Genomic DNA, 16,479 nt, shown 5'->3' on the forward strand with positions numbered 1-16,479 from the left:
AAATTTTTTTATGGCTTAGTAACACTCCTTCGTATATATGTGCCACTTCTTTTTTATTCATTTATCCATTGATGGACACCCGGGTTGCCTCCATATCTTGTCTATTGTAAATAATCCTTCAGTGCATATATGTCCCTTAAAATTTATTGAGACCCCCAAAGGGCTTTTATTTATGTACCTTATATGTATTGATATTATACCTTGTATGTATTGATGCACATGTCCCTTCAAAGTATTATTTTGTGTTTCTTCAGATAAATATCCAGAAGTGGTGTTTATTTCTTTGTCTCTTGTTATAGCCTTTGTTTTAAAGTCTGTTTTGTCTGGTGTAAGTATTGCTACTCCAGATACTTTGTTCGTTTTCGTTTTCATGAAATGTCCTTTTCTATCTCTTTACTTTCAGTCTGTGTGTGTCTTTCAATCTGAAGTGAGTCTCTTGTAGGCAGCACATGTTAGGGGTTGTTTTCTTATCCATTCGGCCATCATAATTTTGATTTGAGCATTTAATCCATTTGTATTTAAAGTAATTAATGACAAATAGGTAGTTATTGTCATTTTTATTCATATTTTTTATGTTTTTTTTTTTTTTTTTCCTCAAAGAAGTCCCTCCAACATTTCCTGTAATACTGTTTTGGTGGTGACGAACTCCTTTAGTTTTTTATATCCTTCAATTCTAAATGATAGCTGTTCTGGGTAGAGTTGGTTGTAGACCAGCAATCTTGATTGTAGGCCCTTGTTTTTTTTTATCACTTTGAATATTTCCTGCCAATTCCTTCTGGCCTGCAAAGTTTCTGTCGAGAAATCAGGTGACAGTCTTATGGGAGCTCCCCTGTAGGTAAATTACTGCTGTTCTCTTGCTGCTTTTCAGATTCTGTCTTTGCTTTCAACCATCGGCATTTTAAGTATGATATATCTTGGTGTGGGCCTCTTTGTTTGAGACTAAGGGAGGTGTATTTTAATAGCCATTTCAGATCATTATTGATAGTCTTCTTCGATACTCCACTGAAATTCTTCAACAAGTGGTAGTTTCTTAAAGGTCATTTGCAATACGGAATCTGAAAAGCACGTCAGTGAACTTTTTGTACACAGTTATGAGTCCTGTACATTGAGTGTACTGTTTATCTATGCCTGGTTATGTGCCATCATGCATTGGTCATTTGGAAAGTATTGATTCACTAAGTTGTGTAGATCTGCCAAAAGTTCTCACATTTCATTATAAATATTTATGTGTTAATATCACCACCAATCTCATCACTGAGAAGCTGTCAAGATCCCAGAGGCAGAAACAAGTTTTCTAGAATTCTAGTTTTGGTTTGAAAACAAATTATATCATTGACAACCCATATTATCAATTGTTTTCTTTAAAGTTATAGGCTTACATATTCATTTTTGAGAAAATGTCTATCAAATACTCAAGCCTGCGTAATCGTAGTTTGTCAGTTAAAATTTCCCGTAAAAATGGAATTCTATGAAAAGGAAGATGACCAGTTTCGCTCACAACTCAGTTGCACGAGTACTTCCCTCAAAACAACCGTGTGCTTCGGTGTGTAGCAAAAATACTTTTTCCTGCTTCTCATTTAAGTTATACAGAATATTTAAAAAGACACATTAAAGAATTAATTTAATAAAACTGAAAATTTTTCCTGCTTTATTAAGTTTATTCTTAGGTGAAACTGACTTTTTTCACATCGCAAACATACAGTAGTCTAGAACACCATGACTGCCAGTCTGGTCCCAGCACCTTGGTTCGTTCGCCCTTGCTTTGCGCCATCAGTAACAATGTCAACATTGTGATGATAGCAAATAATTTCTTAGTATAATTATGAAAATATCGTTGATCTCCTTGGTCTTCTGGAGTAAAATAAAATGCTTTATTTCCACATAATGATTGTGTTTTTTGTGCTGTCTACTTCTGAGCCAACAGCTGGTCAGATAGCCTAAATTGACCCTTACAATACTATTTGGGAGGTGTGTGTGGCTGAAAGAGGTTTTATCCATAACCCCGTTTTCACAGGCACCAGACGACTTTCAACAGCCAGTACCTTGAATTCTTTGCCTACTAGAGTTCTTTGGCTGTGAGAGTCTGCTTTGCATGAGTGCCGTGAGCAAGCCAGATATGCTGGGAATTTCACGCCTGGCCTGCCTAAACAGCCCTCAGACAACCACTAACGAGAGAGAGGTGGATGAAGACCCAACCGCTTCATCTCCCAGTGCCTGGCTTCCAGTTCCAGCATGATAAACTCAGATTCCCCACAGTAGTAGCTGGCTGGACAACTCTCCTTTTGTAGATTGTCTCTTTCCCTGTCTCCCTTCCCCTTGTATTTCCTTCCACTTGTATTTCCTGCATTCACCTCTCACATGAGCCATTTGCGAAGGGGGAATCCAAAATAGACAGAAGCTGTATTTCCTTTGCTGAGAGTCAGTCTTATTGCCTTTGGAAGAAGGAAGAACATTCTTTTTTTCCCTTCCTCACACATTTCTTATGGTAGATCTCTCATAAATATAGAAATACCTTCATAAACAAGTCTTTTCAAGCTATGCAATTAGCCATATGTCTAGGAGCATGTAGGACATTTGTTTACTCATTTCGAAGGTTTATGAACTCTGGAGGCTTGGCTGTTTGGGACTGGAGGAATCTCAGGTATGAGTAGGTAGTACTGTCTACCATAAGTGCTAACAGGCAGTGGGTAGTAGGCAGGGCTCTTAAGACAACACTGCCCTGGTAGAGTGCCTCAGGGCTCTGTAATAGTTCTTCTCTAACTGCTGCATCCAGCCCAGAACTCTGCTTAGCTTATAAAGCCATCCAGAGTCTGTTCCACACTAGCAACTTACGTAGCATAGCTGAGACTTCATATTTCATGCTTATTCTCTTCCTGTGTCCCACTACCCACCCATTCCTAATTTTCTCTTAGCTTATGCTCCTACCTGTTCCTGGGATGTTTTTTCTCCCCAATATTAATCTTAACCATTCTTTAAAGTCTGTGGACACATCTTATATATGCCCGCTCATTCACATAGAATATTCCATCCATTCCCACTTCATTGGGAGAGTCCGAAATTTGAAGCGTAAATCTGCTATTTATTAGCTGGATATGGAGCAAAGTGCTTATCCTTTCTGGCCCAATTTCTTCATCTATTAAAAGAGGATGATAAATGTTAAAAGGTTAAATGAGGTAATGTATATATAAACACCTTACAAGGTTAGTATTATGTGGTATGTAGCTATGGGGGTGGTGAAGGTGACTGTATGTTAATCATTTTTTATTTCCAATGTGGATATTCACAGCGGTTATCACTCTGAGTCTGAAGACTTTGGTCTCCTCCAGCTAAACAGTTTAGTTTGTTGGTAGTTCTGTCATGCAGAACAAATTTTTGTTTTTCATAAACAACTCTCTGGTTCCCATTTTCGAACAATTCTTTCATTTTCTAGTGTTTTTCGACTCTTTGAAAAACAAAACAAAATAACATACCTTTCTTCAGAGAACTTGGCTTTTAATCTTTGTTTTTGCACTTTGTATTGGCCATTTAGGAAGGGCTTAATTTACTTCGATATATTTTGGCTTTTTGTGTGTGAGCGAATGCGTGTGTGAGAAGTTCATATTAAATGTTTGAGTTTAGATATGTATGTTAGTCCTTCTGAATCCTTAGTATTTCAGTTTTTAAAAACAGATTGAGTCTGTCTTATAGAAGATGAAAAGAATCAAAAGAACTACCAATCAGATAGACTGAAATTCCATAGATGGGAGGAATAAAAATGAATTTGAAATTATTACTTCTCTCTCACTACTCCTTTTCATCTTCTGCTCTTCAAACATTTTCTCCCCATGCTGGGAACCATTCTTCTAAAGGTAATGCCACCAAAGTAACCTTTGTTATGAGGATACATCCTTCTCTAAGATTTAAAGACCTATTTACCATTCAAGTTCTCCAAAATGGGCTCCATTTATGGGCCTCCAATCTCATTAAATTTTCCCAAGGGAAATTATTCTTACTGTCTTTCATTTTCTTAGGACTGTGGTAAGAGGATAGAAAGAGAAGATAGTCTGGGCTTCTAATCTTGACCTCGTGTGCTCTCACAGCATGGCTGACAGCCCTGGAGACCCTCATCCCAGTTAGCCTGTTGCATAGCCCTTTGCAAACCATCTTTGGACAGGAGTGGCTGTACCTGTTCTTGTACCAGCAAGGGTACATGCTTTTCCTTATAGAGATAAGATTAGATCTCTGTAACTATTCCTGTCTTAGTGGTTTCTAGCACTCCTGTCATCACTAAGTTACTGAAATACCTTGAGCACACTGTTCAGTTCAGTAGCCACTAGTCACATGGGCATTTTAACTTTAAGCAAATTTAAATAAAGTAAAATAAATTTAGTTCTTCAATTGCTCTGGACACATTTCAAATACGCAATAGCCACATGTGGCTAGTGGCTACCATATTGGAAAGTACCAATATAGAATATATTTTTTTAATCATAAAATGTTTAATTAGATATTTTTGGTCTAGGTATCAGATTTTTCATAGAGACAGCTTTGAGCAACTTTTTATTTTTGACTCCTGCATATCCTTATTATAGCTTATCAGATTCATCTTTTAAAGAGCAACTCCTTTAAGAAACTTAATCATAGCCTTTTAATTTAACATGAGGAAAATAAGCATGTTGGGGGCTGCAAATAAAATAATCTTCTAAAATTAGCTCGAATGGTGGGCATTTACTGTGTTTGCAGAGTAAGGAGTTCTTACACTGTAAGGGGTTGGTTCTATCGCGCAGGAGTGTTCTCAAGGCCCCAGGCTTTGTCTTCCCATTCTGATATCTTATGTCTCCTTCAAGGTTGTTAGATGACTACTGCTGTTCAGAGCATCACTCAGTCACCTATGAAACCTAAAAGCTAGATGAGAGAGACAACTCTCTTTGGGTATCTTTCTTTTTATTGAGGAGCAAAATCTTTTTCAAAAGTTTTCAGCAGACTATTGTTGAGTCTCAGTGCATCAGAATTTGATTATAATATCTCTGTTATGAGAGAGAGAAAGAGCCTGGGAAAGTGAGTACCTGGCATTTCAGCTTCTATAAGGTCAGGCTGACTCTGCTGGTAGTGAATATAAGAACTATGGAAACTGAAATTTTGTTCTGTTTTGTTTCCCTGTCCCCGGCATCTATAAGGTGCTGCCAGATGCTCAGTAAATATCTGTGATATGAATGAATGAATGAGTGAGTAAATGAATGAATGAATGCGGGCGTGTTGCATTCCATAGTATGCCATAGAAATGGACCTGCACAGTGAAGACATATCATGCTCCTGTCTGCTCTTGTTCTGGTACCTTGAACCAGGTTATCCTGGTTGATTGGCTCTCAGAATGAACTCTTAGATTCCCAAGGGTTCCTTACAACTCTTAGTAAGGCACCATTGGACCTTGAGGAATTAGGATATTTGCTGACACCCTTCACCCAGCATCCCTACTGGTAAGATTATCTCATTTGTTTTTTAATCTAAATGTGTTAAATATAGACCAGGTTTGAGTTTGATGTTTAACCTTTTTATCTAACAATTGTTAATTTAAGTGACCCAGAGGACACAATTTTCAGTCATTAGAATAAGAGTGGTCTCAGACTATCATTAATATGATGTCCTGTGCATGTGTTACTCCTTCTGGATTTGGTTTATGGGTTAGGAATGTTGGAAATGTGGGCATCAAACAGGTGTTACTAATTTTCTCAGGCTCACTTCTCAAAGCACCTGGCAGCTGGGTTGATGACACATCTATTTCTCATTTTAATCTGATGACGAAACTGAGGTTCTCTCAGCTCGACTAAGCAACTGCATACCACCCTTCACCCCACTGCTTGTATCCTCAGCCTGAACTGGGTTTAGTTTGCAGCTGACTCAAACCTTCGTGCAGGAGAACTGGACTTTGGAATTTCAAGCTCAGTATTTGTGATGAAAGTTAAAAATGCTAAGATCAGATAGATGACTGTGTAGCAATAGATTAAAGAAAAGGATCTTTTCCCGATGAAAAGTAATGTATTATTCATCTGTTATGTCATATAAGGGACACTTTTTAAAGTTATGGTATTTCTCTTTGGGTTTGTTTCATCTACCAATGTAGTCATTAGACTTACTGTCATTCTGCCTCACTATTTTCAGGTGCCTTATGTGCTCCTTAATGTGGTAGATGACAATAAACTTTCTGGTTGAAAGAGACGACCTCACAGATTGGATTTCTAGCATGTTCCATGTATTTCCAATGGACAACTTCCATTAAAGCATGCAACCAGTATTCTTTACGCTTGGCCTTCTGATATATTTGCAGGCCTCATTCTACTTAGTATTACAGGATTTGAAGATTTGAGCTAAGAGAGGTAACGGCTTTCTAAATATATATTATAGGTCTCAGTGACTCATATAGAATAGGTATTTAATAATACTATTCATTAAATTAATTGGTTGGGAAGTGTTCTTGGACATGCTTCCACTATAAGCATTAATATATAAGCACTTAGGTACATTTTATTCTAACAAGTTCCTTTTTTTCACTGTTAGCTTTTGTGGTAGTAGAATTCTTTACTTAGCTTCATCATCTTTCTACTCAATGATCCTTCCATTTCAATCACATTAGACCTAGACGTACTTTTAGGTACATATCCTTGGGCACATGGTATAATTTGTCTTGTGTCTTGGTTTCTGCATTGATAAAACGAAAGTGATAACAGTACCTACCTCATGAGACCGTTATGGACAAATGAGTTGATATGTGTAAAACACTTAGTACAACCAACATTTATTTCAAAACCGCACTTTGTGAATTGTAGCTATTGGTTGGCTATAGATACAAAAGTTGGTCTAAATCAATGAAAGCATCCTGTAGAGAATTTACAGTAAATTCTATAGAATTTACAGTAAAGCATGTTACATGCATTCTTCTATGAAAATTGTGTGCTACACATTCTTTATGTTAGTAAAATTTATAATAATCTTATATACGGATACATATGCACACAATATTTTCATTGTTTTCGGCATTCACAACCAAGTAACACTGCCTCAACTTCTGCTCCTCAAGCTTATAGAGGATTCTCTAGCATATGGATAATGTCTGGATGTAGCCTGTAGCAGATGCTGTCGGTATCCGACCCAGATATCTTTTACTGGGCCAGTGCATCCATCTCCCAGCTGCTGTGGGTATTGGCTGCTAATGACTCACTCCTGTACCCTTCTCCAGAGGCCTGCCCTTGGCTGACAGTAATTGCCTCAACCAAACATATTTGGAAGATTATGAGATCATACCCCAATCCCCTCCTGTTCTCCAGGGGTGGCTCATAGCCAGTGTCTATTCAAGGGTATAACAGCCTAGTTTTCTGCCTTTGGACTGGACAAGTTCTCCAGTTCAGTCCACACTCTAGAGCTCCTCATTGGCTCAATCCAAAGCTAGATTTCTGAAACCATATTTTTGCTTAGCTCCTTCCCCCATTCTAGCTTGATTCTTTCATTCCTGATTTCTCCTGACAGCATTCTATCTGTAATCAAAAATCCAAAGCATGCTATCTCAAGTGCTACACATAGGGAAACTGACCTAAGATGTTGCTCATCTCAGTACCCCTGCTGTTTTCTTAGTTCCACCATCACTTATGCAACTGATTCCCTATATTAAACAATCTGATTAAATTTCCTTCCTTCCCGTCCCTTCCTTTCATTTCTCTTTCCTTCCTCTTCTCTTCCCTTCCCTTCCCTTCCCTTCCCTTCCCTTCCCTTCCCTTCCCGTCCCTCCCCTCCCCTCCCCTCCCCTCCCCTCCCCTCCCTTCCCTTCCCCTCCCCTCCCCTTTCCTCCCTCTCCTCTCCTCTCTCTCCTTCTCTCTCTCTCTCTCTCTCTCTCTCTCTCTCTCTCTCTCTCTCTCTCTCTCTCTCTCTCTCAATTCATTGTTTTCTATTTGTTTTGTTTTCTTGGTTGGACCCTACCTGATAGACATCAACCCTGCTCATATACCATGTCTTTGCATATTTAAGGTTACTTAACATTGGATGACCTGATCTTCTTATATACCTAGTTATTTCAAGACCATGAGTGTGTTCATTGCCAAGTGGGATTATGCAAATGTACCAAGGGCCAAGATTTTAGTTCATCACAAATTTCAGCACTTTGACACATTACAGTTTTAACTTTCTAAGTGAAATTAAGGCTGTTCTGACCAGCAAGTGGTTATTTTAGAAAATGTCACCAAGCTAATGTCAATGGTGTGGAAAGACGCCTTGGTGAACAGCTAGGTTACGCTGTTCTCTGCGGTAAGTATAAACACAATTTGTTGGGAGTGTCATTTATTTAGGACTATTAAGCAAAATCTGAAAACATTCTTTTGTGTTTAAGAAGTAGTTATCCCAGTTATTACATGTTACAATAAAAAAAAAAAAAAGCATGAAGAATGACTGTTAAACTTATGTGTTCTCCTTCAAGCTCGCATCTACCTATTGGCTCTAATGACTTCTTTGTTCTCATCAACCATGACCTCTACATTTAATTTTTAAAAGCTACATTGGTTTCCAATAGGAATTACTGCTGGGAACATTTTTCAGTTGCTGAAAGCTATTTTTAAAAAGAGAATTTGTTTTGTTTTTGACAGGGGCTGATAATATCCGGAAATACTGGAGCCGCTACTACCAAGGATCTCAAGGGGTAATATTTGTATTGGACAGTGCCTCTTCAGAAGATGATTTAGAGACTGCTAGAAATGAACTGCACTCAGCTCTTCAACACCCACAGTTATGCACTTTACCCTTTTTAATATTGGCCAATCATCAAGACAAGCCAGCTGCTCGATCAGTACAAGAGGTACGTCTCATTAATATGATAACTCTTTGTATATCTTGTTTTTTGCACTTTTGCTGCCACAGTGGAATCTTAAAAGATGCCTGTAATTAGGCATATGCTGGTAATGCTGTTCTTCAACATGAAACCTTAGTTTTCTTAGAAGGTGAAAAGCCTGATCAGTCTGATAGGAATTATGGTTTACATGTCTAACCCCACTTGGAGAGCAAAGATTTTTTTTTTTAACTGTTTAGCAAAAGTTAGAGGACTTAATCTGAATATTTTTCTCATCTGTTTTAAAGGAGTAAAGGCCTAGTTATTCAACATTTCTTTTTTTTTTTTTTTTACCCCTCCAGCTTATTTAACTTGTTCTTTTTTTCTCAAGCTTTTCAAGAAATACATCGTGTGTATTACCATGCATCACTTGCCCTCAAATGTTATGTTCTTGTCCCTCTGAAATGCTTACTGTTGACTAGAAGCAATGGGTCCTATTCTGTAATCAGCCAGGCTGAAAACTGATGTCTTATCTTTCAAGTTCCATGCTACCAAATACATTTTAATGTAGACTTATTCTTTACCTTTCTCGTTTAATTTCATTTCTTGACTTGTATCTATCCTATGAAAGCATGAGGCTAATTTTGGGCAAATAATCAGTCTCTGAGCAAAGCTTCTGGTTCATGATACTAGAGTAATAAGATATGTGAATACTTTTCAAAATTTAAATTATAGTCAATTTTAATCTAAGTACAGTGAAATCAAAACTTTTGATGTGTTCCTTTACATTGGAACTTTCAGAATATGTTTTCCCTCCGCCTTCAGGAAATTGTGTGGTTCCTTTAGTGACTTTGGAATAAGATGATTAATAGGAGTGACATTGTTCTGTCATTTGAGAAATGAATGAGAAACCATAGAACATGACATGTTCTAATTCCAGACCTCCCTCACTCTTAGTGTGCCTGTCTTCTCACCTTTAAAATGGGAATGATACAATTTCTTATAATAAATGAGTGGGATTAACTTGGATAATTCCCTTTGAAGTTTAAAGTACTAAGTATAAGAGATATCATAAAGAATTTTTGTTTAAGTTTTAGAAAAATATTTTAAAAGACAAAGATTTCTTATTTAATGGAGCTCATGTCTGTCTTTAGTTGCCTCATTCAGTATTAAGTAGTTAGCACCTTTTTTCTTTTTAGATTTTGTGAAATACCTTATAGGTAATATTAAGTAATTAAGATAAAAAAATAGCAGTACAAATCTATTCAGAGAGTCATTATGTGCAGATCTTCAGTATTGTAATCATGGTGAACTTCTTGACTTTAGGTAAATCTTTAACTTCACAGCACCAGTCTTTCTGTTTGTAGAATGGATATAAATTAAAGCATATAATGATATGTAGTATGCATGTTAAATTAGTTTATGATTATAAGGTACTTTGCTAAAAATATTGTTATTCTGAGTTCATTATAGGAAATATATATATGTATTACAGAATACACATAGATAGTATAACATTTTATTCGAATATATGTAATATATAATAAAAACACATATGAAATAAATATAATACAAGTGATATAACTTCAAATTACCTTATTTAAGTTATGAGCAATAGCTGAAAAGATTTTTTTAATTTGAGAGACTATATATATATATATATATATATATATATATATTTTTAGAGACCATTAAATTGAAACTAATGTGTTCTTTAAACCCAACATATGACTCTTGGTAATCCTACATAGGAAATAAAGACTGTGACATTGAGTAAAGGAAGCTTTAACAATTAATTGCTTCAGAGTATGTGTTGTGTGTGTTGGCTGACTGTCTCCTAGGAAAAGGGCAAATACAATTTTGTGATTCATCTTTTAATACAACAGACTATAAATGTACAGTGATCATAGATATTATTTGAAAATTATTTTAAACTGATATATGCTGGAGAATATGTGACTTTGTCCTTTTTATATCAATTTAAAATGAATTTTCCTAAAAATTTTTGCTTGTAATGGAATTCATAAATACCATTTTGAGGACTATTTTAAGTAAAGCGTTTTCCTTATGAATTTATAAACACATACTATACTAAGTGCATGTTAACATTTTAGACTGCTTTAATCAAATTCCATTATCAATCTTGAAGGTTGTTGAAACATAATGAGTGCCCATACTTTGGATTTGCGAGAAAAAGAAATGGAAACTTCCAATTTTTCTCGTTGTTTGAATGACAAAGGTTTTTTAGTATGGTGCTAGGATGCCTTGCTGAAATATTCCCAGGAATATTTTAGGAATTTAATCAATACCTTAGTGTCAGCATAAGAATGGAATTGTGAAACTGAATCTTAAAATTTGAATAAACAGTAACCTCAAAATGGTTGGGAGTAGGCATGGGTAGAAGAGGAGGTAGGAGATCGAAAAATGAGCAAAGTTACATGTTACTTGAAATATGTTTATAAGTGGCCATCTGTTTATTGTTCTTTCCTTATCATAAAGGTTTTACATGCTCTGTTGCTTATAAACATTTTTATTCATTTGTACCTGCTAATTTGTGTATACTTTTTAGAATTTCCAAATGTTAAAAAGGTGGTGTTTTACTTTGCAAAATATCTGAATTTTAGGCAAAATTCTGTTCTTTCAGAATCAAAGAAAATGCAGTTTACAAAAAAGCACTGAACAGTTCTTTGATGTAGTTAAGAAAAGACGAGTCATAGAGGCACATTGATTCCTCCACTCCATTGAAATTATTACATTTTGTGCTTAATGCATTACGTAAAATTTTACAATCATTTATCCTGCCACTGGAGTAAAACTTAAAGAATTCATTAGTCATTTAATGAAGATTCTATGATGTAGATGTGTGTAGAATCCCATAGAAGCCAGTGGAATTCAAATAAGAGAAACCTGAGCTATCACTGGGATTCCAACAGAGAGTGAAAATAATAAGGGAGTTATGTATTTTTTAATTCCTTCCTCTATGCAATGAACATCGCTATGTTTGTGTAGAGAACTAAGATAGAAAGACAATGGTTAAAATTACTTCGGAATTCACAGACAGAGGGCAACATGCCCAACTGTTTTGTTGCCCTTTTATTATGTAAGTGGAGTCTTGTACATTGCAGTTTTTCTTTCTATAATATACCTGGTAACTTACCCGAATTTTAAGATTTTATGTTTTGAGAATTGATAGTAGGAACATGTGTTGGTTTTTATTTTTCTTTAAGTAGCAAAACACTGGGAAAAAGAACACCCTTTACATACTGTCTGAAAGCCAAGCAGTTCTTGCAACAGATGTTTGTTGTATTCACTTTGGGGAGGTGTAGTTAGCACAGTTTTCCAGAATTTACTCACAATCGACTATTTTTCTTTATGGAAAACATAATATAAAAATCTGTAATTATGTCAAGGAGCTCACTTGATTCATTAGGGAAAATTCTACTCTTAAATGATAAAGTTTTAATGAGAATTATCTTAAGGGTTATTAGGTTAGTTTTTTATTTGTATTGAATTGTAATTGTATATAATTTATTTTACAACTCCCACAGGAGAGCATACTTCAGTTCTGAAGTTATATAATAGATCAGGAGGATTTTATGAGAAGTTAAGTTAATATAGTAGCCAATAAATGTAATCCTATTTTCCCGATCGTGATTCTTTTACTTCCTAGCTTTTCAAAATCTGATTTTCATTTTATTGGACATTATAATGTCTTATAAAATCACGTATTTTGTCAACATGAAAAAAATAGTTTATCCTTTCAGCAATGTAATCTGATTTGATATTTGTCCATATCCTTAACGTAAAAGTATTTAACTTTTCAGAAATACCGTGTTAACTATTTCTTCAATTTTTTTTTGTTGAAACAACTATTAAGAAATACAAAAACTGAAACATAGATCTTTGAAGTAGAATTATAAGATCAAATGATTCTATTGGTTCCATGGCTTATTAATTGTACCACAGGAAAATTCAGCTTCTAATTTAGAATGTGAAGATTAAAATTAAAATTTGTGATTGGCCATTTCTCAATTTTCATGTAATTGTAATTCAATTTGCTGTGTAATTTACATAGAATGTGGAATTCTATTCAAAAAGAATATAATGTAAATATGAGAAGAGCATTTACAAGTATTTCCACGATATAAACATTACTCTTTAGGCCGTTTTGTATTGATTATAAATATTCATATTTTTGAACAATGCTTTCAATATTTAATGGATTATGAATAGTTTATCTAGTCTTCATTTTTTAGTCTATAGACATCGTACTGGAAGAGAGTGCTAGTATATGTTTTGTGTTAACTGTTAACATTTAATTATAATTACTGGTTTATCGCTAAATATTTCTACATTGTGTAATTTTTCCCCTTCCTACAAAGGGTTAGAGAGTTTTTCTAAGGATTAGAAATTTTGGGCAGTGTTTATCTATTAATAGTAAGACTCTAGTTTAATTTTCTTTATACTGCTTGACAGTAGTGCGGTTCTTTTTTGGTAGGTCTGTGAAGTAGCCAATATCATCTGTTTTTCATGGCAAATCTTTTATTAGAATATGCAAAACAGTATTTAAATTACATAAAATACTTAGCTTAATTGAATATTACTTTCTATGTATGGAGTGAAATATGCATGCGTTTGTAAAATAATCATTGTAAAGTGTCATATACTTTAAATCTTAAGAGTCTTCCAAGTATCCTGACCTGCCTCTTGGCAGCATTTTAGAATACTGATTTGATTTTACATAGAGCAGTGTACATACCTATTGTGTGAGCAGTTTGAAAACTCCCTTATGGGATGTATACTTATTCTAAAATGATATGAGATGCAAATTATTTTTTGTCCATTCCTTACAGATGTATTTCACTCTGTTACAATTGAATCTTGAGGAAACAATAAGAGGGTTTGAAAGTCAATTTTCCGCTAAAAGGCTCAGTTATCTCCTGAAAGTTTACTAACTTGCAAGAGAAGCTAAAATAGCAATCATTTCAATAGTGTCGTTATTATAAATATATTTTTAAAGTTATTAGAAATAACTTTTAGCTAAGAATACTAAAACAGCCAGAATATTTTATTTATTCACGGACTTTTTCTTTTTATATGCATTACCTGAAAAATTAATTTGTATATTTGATTTAATTGATTCTAAATCTAGCCATGTTAATCTCACCATTCAAGGGCACTTTGTATACTTGTGCTTGCACTACCAGGCAATATTATGAGAATGTGCCCTGCCCACTGGAAGCTAATAAATTCCCACTAAAAAATATATTACATAGGAAAGGTCAATTCTATCAATGACATTATTTAGATAGAATAACAAAGTAATACATTTCAAAATATAACAATGTATGCCCCAAAGAATTCATTATGTTCTCTTATAAAACCCCAATTGCTTTTTAAATTCATGCGTATCTTTATTTTACATAAAGCTGGAAAATTTTGGGATCGCTTCCAGTTCTTACTCTTATTTTCCTTCTACAACCAGACATTTCGGTACTCGATTCTACCAATTCTGCTTTTTCAGTTTCGAGGTTGTTTACATGCCCATCACTCCCCCTTTTTCCCTATTCCTCTGCATAGGCCAGAAAGAACAGACTTCTTATCTATTTCTCACGATACCCATATCAAAAGCCAGCATGATCTTCTAATTCCTTCTAGAATCAGATGAAATGCCACAGATCTTACATGTTAACGTACTCGATCACTGAATTCCCTTTTCTCACTCACGTTTATTTACCACGCACTGTCCTGTTGCCTTGGGGAAGCCACCTGAAGATTACGGTGTCACAGCAAGATTTCCAATGCCCTCAGCTGAGCCAGGTGCCCTCCTTCTGACTTCCCAAGGCATCCGAGGCTTATCCTAATCATAACATTAGACTTAATTGCCTATTAACTTTCCTGACTACCCCTCAAAATTGTAAGGTTCTTGAAGGACAGGAATTTTAGCTTGTCTGTATCTCTGTGCTCAGTATATGTTCTTTGAATAAGTTACTACCTCTGAGTTTTAACATACATGCGTCCCTACTGGCCTGACACCATCAACTTTATCCAGATTTTCGTACCCTCTTTACCCAATATGACTCATTTGTTTCTATCCCTGAATATAAGTATTTTCCTTTCCCTCTACATCAGACCTGAACGTGGAACCTGACAACTCTGTGTTAATGGTTTTAAAAAGTGTTAATCTGTTAATTACTGTACTTAAAAATTTTTGTTTTCATGTATTTTATGTATTTATTTTTGTGGTTGTCCACTTGCTTAAAGCAAGCTACTATTTTCTTCCCAAAATCCCTCACAGAAAGTGGCAGAACATCTTAACTGTGTAATATTCCTCTAATATGTTTCTACAAATTGCCTATATTTTAACTATGTAGAGCTGGCATCACAAGCTGCCTTTAACTGTTTACGTTTCTCATGCGGAGGCTGGCACACAATGAAGCTCTATGGGAACATAAAGGAAGTGGTTTTAAAGCAATGAATTCAATTTAACAAAAACAAATTTAGCTTTGTAATTAATACAGTTGTTTATTACATCAGTGAAACTTAGGATTTTTAAAATTCTCACATTTACCACTTTCTGTACATATTTAAATAAAACAACATTTTGCTTCTTTCTGGGTCTTTTTGAAGCAATATATACGTGAGTGGTTATATTGGTGAACTTCACCCTTTAAATCTGTATTTCATTTTTGTGTTTTGTAAAAATTAGTAGTTCATTAACCCTCATTTAACAAAAGCAACAAATGATTCTGAGGCAGAGTTTGCAGAATCATTTCCTTGGCCCTTAGTTTTATTCATTCGTTCATTCATTCATTCATTTTGCAAATGAAAACTCAGGTACTGCACATTCCATAGTTTACAAGCTTAATAAAACATTTGTTGAGTTAAATTAATTTGGAGATAGACACATAGTTAATGTCAGTAAGGTGCTTTGAAGATAAAAAGCACAATAAGCGTTAGTTATTATCATTATGATAATTATTATCATTATTATTATTACATAGTGTCTGCTTAAAAATACCTTTGGTTGCTCTGGGATGGCTGAGACTAATGAGAGGGGTTAATCTGCTGGATTTTATCCAGAACTAAGGATTTAAGATATGATACACTTAAGATTTTTTTTTTCTGTAGTAGATCAAAGGATATGGATATATTTATTTATTCTGTTCCCAAAAGAAAAATAAACTTTCTGTAATGCAGAAGCATTAGAACTCATTTTGAATAGTTCGAATGTCTTCTTATAAAATTTCTAAAAAGATATCTGAGAAGTAGTATAGGTCTTCTAAAAAGTTCTAAAAACATAGGCACTGATTTCTCAAATAGTCGAAACCCTTTATTTCTTAGTTAACTATTTGAGTTGTATGGAGCTCAAATTTATTTTTGTATACTAAAAAAGAATAGAGCATAATTATGGATAGGAAATATGAAAGCTTAAGAAGAATAAAAATGAAAAATTATATCTTTGGGAAGTTATAAAAATAACTATAACTAATTATATAGATTAATTCCAATGATATCATTTTAAGGAGGATTTTTTAGATGATTCTTTAGAAAGAAGACTTCAAGATTAAGCCACATTTCTTACAAGATGCTGCAAAGATTGTCATCACAAGCCAAAGAGATAAAGGAATCAATCGTAGAAACATTTTAACAGGCAAATGTATGATAGTCAAATGTACACCCAGCCTCATAAT

At 34.7% G+C, this 16,479-nt stretch overlaps 1 protein-coding gene across 10 annotated transcripts in view; it reads left to right on the forward strand.

The window, feature by feature from the left end:
- Window positions 1–16,479, forward strand: part of ARL15 (ADP ribosylation factor like GTPase 15) — a 366,598-nt gene that overhangs the window by 178,039 nt on the left and 172,080 nt on the right. For 9 of the 10 annotated variants that reach the window (XM_036225305.1, XM_036225308.1, XM_036225306.1 and 6 more), the window contains one exon: window positions 8,607–8,815. In XM_036225305.1, the coding sequence (XP_036081198.1) occupies window positions 8,607–8,815 (209 nt within the window). Of the gene's footprint in view, window positions 1–8,606; window positions 8,820–9,882; window positions 15,397–16,479 lie in introns of those variants that run through there. The other variant, XM_036225307.1, reaches the window with a different exon arrangement.

This window comes from Rousettus aegyptiacus, unplaced genomic scaffold (assembly GCF_014176215.1).
Source record: "Rousettus aegyptiacus isolate mRouAeg1 unplaced genomic scaffold, mRouAeg1.p scaffold_m13_p_8, whole genome shotgun sequence".
Lineage (NCBI taxonomy): Eukaryota > Metazoa > Chordata > Mammalia > Chiroptera > Pteropodidae > Rousettus > Rousettus aegyptiacus.